Source organism: Camelina sativa, chromosome 3, assembly GCF_000633955.1.
Source record: "Camelina sativa cultivar DH55 chromosome 3, Cs, whole genome shotgun sequence".
In the NCBI taxonomy this organism is placed as follows: Eukaryota; Viridiplantae; Streptophyta; class Magnoliopsida; order Brassicales; family Brassicaceae; genus Camelina; species Camelina sativa.
The window spans coordinates 21,939,016-21,946,384 of record NC_025687.1 but is presented as its reverse complement, the minus strand read 5'-3'; the positions used below and the strand labels follow the sequence as shown (position 1 = coordinate 21,946,384).

Below are 7,369 nucleotides of genomic sequence, written 5' to 3'. Positions count from 1 at the left end.
TGGAATTTGGGCTTCACACACACGTGAGTGTGTTGTCTTGTGTGACATGATTTGGCTGGTGGTGATGACTATGAAGATCAACCAAGACGTACGGTGGTGTTCGGCCTGTTGGCCAAGTGAAAAAAAAAAAAAGAAAGAAACGTGTTTATCTCTTATATAAGAGATTTGGGCATAATAACATGTGGTTTCTTTGTTTTACTTTGACGGAGCTAGGCGATGACTTCGACGGATACAATGCTGATCCGGCGATGATGAATTCGAATTCGACCACGACTACACATGTTTCTTCATGAACAAGAAGTTCAAAGAACGATCCAAATTTGTGTTTTTTTTAAATCGATGGAGAATGACTCTATGACTAAGTATAAACACCATTGATGACTCTACGGCCGAGTATGCCGTTGATAACCCTACGACCAGGTATAAACGTCGATGATCTAACGGCTGGGTATTGTAGCCGCTTTGACCCTACGACCGGGTATAAACGTCAATGATGACCCGACAGCCGGGTATAAAGCCGTTATTTTGAAGACTTGTCCAATCTCACCCGTGTTACCACACATGAGCTTGCCGGGGCTATTGGGATATGGAGAAGCGGAAATCGACTGAGATCGACGGTCGAAATGACAAACCCAAGAATATGTAAATTGTGAAAATTGAGAAGAATCTAGAATATATAGTTTAGGAATATTTACATTTATCTAAATATATTATTGATATTTACATTATTTTAGTTTAGGAAATCTCTTGTGTATATAAGAGAACATAAGTTGTAACATTAGAATCACGAGAGTCTAATATAATTCTTACTTTAACGGTCTTTACTCTCATCAAATCTATGAGATTACGGAGGGTGGTGAAAAAATTACATTGTCCACTTTGGAAGATGCAGAGAAACGCAAGTGGTCGAACAAAGGCTTTATTGCATCTTTTCTGCCCTTAGGTGTAATTAGTTTGCATTATTTGAAAGTAAAAGGTTGCACTCATGCTGGTGAGTTTATTTACGTATCAACTTACAATAAGATTATTGTATTTTATGATCCGGTGAAAAACAGCTGTAAAATATTCCAAATTAATGGAGATAGAGGCGTCCGGATGTATCTGTACGATGCTTCCCCGAATCACGTTGAGAGTCAAATCACTTTTTTAAAAAATTTCTTGGGTGAGTGTCCTTTACTTACGATAGTTTTGGTAGACTTTGACTTTCTTCTTCCTTTGACTTTCTCTCCCAAAAACACGATCTATTTGTTTCACCTCTCACCTTCGCCGATCTCGACGTCGGTCCCCTCCGCCTTTCATAGGCAAACAAAAAACCAAAAGAAAACCTCTTCGCGGTATCCCCACTGGATTCGCGTCGCCCAATTCCTCTTCGTCGAAGTGTATCCCGCCTAAATCTCCGAATTCAGCTGGGGCTACAACGTCATCCAATCCATCAAATCAGTTGCTTGAATCTCCCAAGATCCCAGCCAACAACAACATGACCGATTCCTGCTAAACAGTTCCACCGGTTACTATTGTGGTAGCAATTGAAAACCCTAGATCTGAAGTTTCAGGAGAAATTCCTGCTGCTACAGGTTCCAAGACCATCGTACCAGCATCTGAAACGACTATTGTCTCCTCTACTAGGGTCAAAGGTTCTCCTGCCGACTGATACTAGGATTTTTGTGTCTCCTAGTAGGTTCAATTAACCTTATGTGTTGTAGTACTTAAGGTGTCAATTCAAATGGGAAACTTACTATCACTCAAGACGCAATCAAGATTTCACAAGTCAAGCCAATTCAAAGAGGGTGTTTTTGTCTAACAATCCTAGAATAATCATAATGCAAAACGGAAATGTGTTCTAGGACTAGGAACGAGAATGTATGACAGGAAGCGAAAATGAATGAAAACAGAGAACGAGTCTAAGCATGAACTAAAAGGAAAGACACGAAACAGTCTCAGGAATGTAATAAAAATCAGGAAGAAAGAGGTCCTAAGGATGGGAGTAATTGATGTCGGTGAGGTCTCCCAGTCTACAGAATGTTTAACATGCCACAAGCAATATATCCCTAGACAACNGAAACAATTCCAGGAATGTAATAAAAATCAGAAAGAAAGAAGTCCTAAGGATGGGAGTAATTGACGTCGGTGGAGTATCCTAGTCTACAGAGTGTTTAACATGCCACAAGCAATCTATCCCTAGACAACGAACATCACAACTTAGCTAATCCAATCTCTCGGTAAAAGCTACTCAGACTCAACCACTTCCATACCCAACTCTCGCTAGAGAAACATGGTTGAGCAGGCATGACATACAAGTTCGTTCATGTCAACAAACATCCTAGACAACTAATCTCTTAGGCTAGGAACGTAAGTCTCTGGCACTAGTTGGTCAGACATTTCATCAAACACCTTTTGGGTGTGGAAATGTCTCGAACCTAGTTCCAATTGATCAGAGAGAAACTAGCATTTCTAACACTAGTCTAGAAGGGAATCATAAAATCAAAGCTTAAACACTCTGCATCCTAAGATCCTCCACCTAATCTATCCCATCCTCAAGGACTACTACACTACTCAGATCTGAAAATCATTATCCAAGATACAAACATAGAAAACATTGAACCAAGCATAATAAGATAGATAAAAATAAGAAGAAAAACTTTTGAGAAGGAATCAAGTACAAAAACTGAATAAACTCGGAGATGTCGAATTACAAGTCTGAGAACGTTTTTAGGTGGCTAGGTTAACCATAAGAACAAACACAAAAATGAGGTAAAAGATAAGATGTCCTAAGCCAAGACTTAACAAAATGTATATATAGTAAAAACGTGTGAATACCTAAAACTTAAAACGACAAGAGAGAGCGTCGGTTCGGGAGTCTCCTAAAGCGTGTCAGACGGAGTGTCTTCCTGGCATGCGTGATTTTGTCCGTGTGCGTCCAGTGACTCGATTGGTGTGAGTAGGAGTGGGTCGAGCCGTGCGAGTGAAAATGGCTCGAGCATGGTCGGTGAAAGTGGTTCGAGCTGGGGGAATACGCATCTACTAAAACGATGATAACTCTTGAACCACACCTCCGATTGGCTTGAAATAAACGGCATTGGAAAGATGGCTCGAGTGATGGCTCGATTGAGTGGTCCGATTGGTGCCCTGAGAGTGGCTCGATTGCGTAGGTCGAGAGTGGCTCGATTGTGGAGGTTGAGAGTGGCTCGATCGTGGCAGTTGAGAGTGGCTCGATTGTGTGCGTCTCCGACGTCTCCTAAACACCTGAAATACTTCGAAATGCACAATGCATGCAATGGTGATGCAAAAACTTCCTAAACATGCAAAATGTATAAAAGAGGTTCTAAAATGATGCAAAATGGCTAGTTATCCTAGCTAAATGTATGACAAATGCATGCTAAGGAGATGCAAAATATAGACATATCATTGACTCCCTCAAAGCCACGTCGGTCCCGATAGTGCATATTGATGCCTCTCCCAAGCCATCAGAGGAATCCCCTTGGAATGATCTGGTTAAAGGCCCTTCTGAGCCGCTGGAAAAGAAAGGTACTCCCTACACTCTCGATTCAGGGGAGATGTGTATTACTATCCCCAACTCAGTCATCGAGAAAAACAAGAAACCTGGGACTCCTTTATCCTTGGTCAATTCTATGAGAACCTCCTCAACGGGGTGCAGTCCATGCCATTGTGAATGGCATTTGGAGCAAAACGAAGAGACATCACGATATCCAAGATGGAACGAAACTCCTTCCTCTTTCGTGTCCCATGTCCCAATGTCAGGCGCCGTATTCTGTGTCAACCTCTCTGGCAGGTTGATGGGCAGACAATGTTTGTTGCCAAGTGGTCTCCGGATATAACACCCAAGAAGCCGAAATTAGCCAAGGTCCCAATATGGCTTGACTTCCATGGAGTACCGTTGGAATTCTTCAATAGAGATGGGTTGCAATACGTTGCGGGTCTAGTTGGACATCCGATCTGTCTGCACCCACAAACTGAGAAACTTGTCAACATTGAAGTTGCCAAAGTGTACACCATTATAGACCCTCGTAAGCCACTTCCTAAGGCAGTTAATGTTCAGTTAGAGTCTGGCCAGATTAGAAGAATCAAAGTTTCCAGTCCCTGGCTACCTTCGCTCTGTAGTCATTGTAAGAAAATTGGCCACACTGTTAACCGATGCACAAAAGATCCACCAACCTACGTTGAGTGTGGCTCTGTAAAACATTCTGCTGACTCCTGTCCGCGATCAGGGCATAACAAGAGGAATGGAAAAGCTCCAGTTCAGAGTCAATTGCCTATTGTGGAATCAGTCTCTCGGGTACCTAGTAGGTTCCCACAACAAAATGATACAATCTGGCAACCAGTTAAGGCATCCAAGCATCCAAAGCGTGATACTCAGTTGGTTGGTGAATCTAGTAAGGATTTGGCCATTTCTAACAATACCTCGGTTGGTTTTCAAGCTTCTCCATCAAAGCAGCAACTAGCTGTTGAAGTGGGGAAGATATGCGTTGATCTTTCGGATAACTTGTTTACTACTTTGAGGCACAATGTGGAAAACAGGGATAGCCACTTGGATGAATCTGAACCTGACAACGTCTCTGAGGATGATGATAATCCAGAGGCTAAGTCTGATTGGTTCTTAAGGGTAATATCCAAAAGAATGATGAAGAAAAAGGATGGTCGAGTCAGGGCTGGAGGCCCTCAAATCCTCTAAGCCAATATCCCCTTAATGAATATTTTTTGTCGTAATGTAAGAGGATTTAATGATCCTGTAAAGCGGAGAAGTTTTAGGAATTGGATTAAGGTTTATAAACCTTGTTTTGGCGGGATTATAGAAACCCGCGTCTACCCTGAGAAGGCGAGTCATATCCTTTCGAGCAGTCTTCGAGGGTGGCTTTCGGCAGATAATTATGAATTTTCACCACTTGGGAAGATTTGGGTTGTGTGGCACCCTTCTGTAAATGTCACAATCTTATCAAAGTCCCTGGAGATGATCACTTGTTTGGTAAAACTCCCTTTTGTGTGGTTTATGCATCGTCAACCTGTAGTGAGGAAAGGAAAACTTTATGGTTGGAGATTCAACTTCTAGCGAGTTCTTCTGCAGTGGAGAACAGGCCCTGGTTAGTTACAGGGGATTTTAACCAAACTTTGGTGGACTGCTCTATCGTTTGACTGTTCAAAGATGTTGAAAAGGGTGATCTCAAAATGTTGAAAAGGGTGATCTCAGACTTCAGCAGAGAAAACTACTCGTATCAACCAACAGTCTGCTTTCATCCCGGGTAGACTGTTGGTTGAAAATGTGTTTTTAGCAACTGAACTGGTTCAAGGATATAATCAGAAAAATATCTCTGCAAGAGGCATGTTGAAGGTGGATTTGAAGAAAGCCTTTAATTCGGTTGACTGGCAGTTCATCATCAATGTACTAAGGACCATGGCATTCCCAGAACACTTTGTCAAGCTCATCACTGAATGCATAACGTCTCCTACCTTTTCGGTTTGTGTCAATGGTGAGAGTTGTGGTTATTTTAAAGGGGCTAAGGGGTTGAGACAAGGAGAGTCTATCTCCCCTTACTTGTTCACGATTGCAATGGACGTCTTCACACAAATGCTGACTAGTAAATTCAACACCAACCACATTGGCTTCCATCCCCAAGCGTCGAATCCTCAAGTGCCTCTCCTGGCTTTTGCTGACGACATAATGATTTTCTTTGATGGTAAAAAGACTTCTCTGGAGAACATCTCAACAGTGTTGCAGCAGTTCTCGATTTTATCTGGCCTTTCAATGAACAAAGACAAGACAAATCTCTACTTAGCAGGAGTGAACCAGGATGAAACCTCACAGTTTCATTCGCTTGGTTTCAACCTTGGTTCACTCCCTATTCACTACCTTGGTTTACCCTTGATACATAGAAAGCTCCGGATCTCAGAGTATCGACCTCTAATAGACAAAATAACAGGCAAATTTTCCTCTTGGACTGCGAGGGCCCTCTCTTTTCCAGGCAGAAAAGAATTGATATCTTCTGTTATCTATGGAATTATCAATTTATGGGCATCAGCTTTTATTCTCCCCAAGGGATGTGTGAAGATAATTGAGAGTCTATGCACCAGGTTCTTGTGTTGTGGGGATATTTCTAAAAAGACACATGCAAAAGTCGCTTGGTCATCCTTATGTTTACCTAAAGAAAAAGGTGGCCTAGGATTTCGTAGCATAAACCGATGGAACAAAACTCTCTGTCTTAAGCTCATATGGCGACTGCTAACTGCCGGAGACTCCCTTTGGGCGGATTGGCTACGAAACAACAAGATCAAAGACGAAGTTTTCTGGCAAATTGATGCAGTGAAGCAAACCTCCTGGATTTGTCGAACAATCCTCCACCTGCGTTCTCTGGCCCTCATTTTTCTTAGATGTCATGTGGGTAATGGGCAGACAACAAGCTTTTGGAACAACTCGTGGACTCCATTTGGACATTTGTTGGATTATATGGGGACAACGGGACCTTCTCAAACGGGTGTACCTCTCAGGGGAACTGTGGCACAAGCATGCTCACCCAATGGATGGATCATCAGACCTACGAGATCGCTGCAAGCTGAAGCCCTTTAGATTCATCTCACAACCGTACCGTTACCAACGCTATGTTCAGAGCCAGACACTTTCACTTAGAAAATTGAGGATACGGAGCTTGACCACTTCAGCACAATGAAGACCTGGGAAGTCATACGCCCAAGACAACCTCCACAATCCTGGACCAATCAAGTCTGGTACAAAGGAGCAATTCCAAGGCACGCGTTCATGATGTGGCTGATGCATCTTGACAGATTACCAACTCGAACAAGACTGGCAAATTGGGGAATGCAAATCGAAACAACTTGTTGTGTTTGTGGTAGGTTTCCAGAAGACAGAGACCACTTATTCCTCCACTGTGACCTTAGCGAAGACCTGTGGACAGAGGCAACAAGGCATCTAGGATATAGGCCTTTTGTCTTTCACACTTGGAATGCTCTTACCGCTTGGTTAGATGGCAACGACTCCACATCCTCCTTAACTCTGAGGCGTCTAGTCGCACATGCACTCCTTTACACTATATGGTTTGAGAGGAATGCAAGACTACACAACAACAAGGCAACTAGTCCACAAGTTCTCTTCAAGCTCCTCGACAAGCAGATCCGAGATGCCATCATTGCAAAGAAGCACCGCAAAAACTTTAAAGATCTTCTTCAAGATTGGCTGACATTTCTGTAATTTCCCTTTCATATAAAGGGTATAAACAGTTAACCCTCTGTTTTTATTTTTTTTTGGGCAGGGGTTAGCTCTTTGTTTCCCACGCTATTGTAATTTCTACAATCCTTTTTCAGTAATGAAAATTCACATAATTACAAAAAAAAAAAAAAAAAA

At 42.3% G+C, this 7,369-nt stretch overlaps 1 protein-coding gene across 1 annotated transcript; it reads left to right on the top strand.

The window, feature by feature from the left end:
- On the top strand, positions 5,408 to 6,577 carry LOC104779191. The gene has a single exon (XM_010503569.1). The coding sequence runs from the start codon at positions 5,408 to 5,410 to the stop codon at positions 6,575 to 6,577; it is 1,170 nt and encodes a 389-aa protein (XP_010501871.1).

Coding starts and splice junctions, on each gene's coding strand:
- LOC104779191 (XM_010503569.1), top strand. CDS start 5,408: ATGGCATTCCCAGAACACTTTGTCAAGCTCATCACTGAATGCATAACG.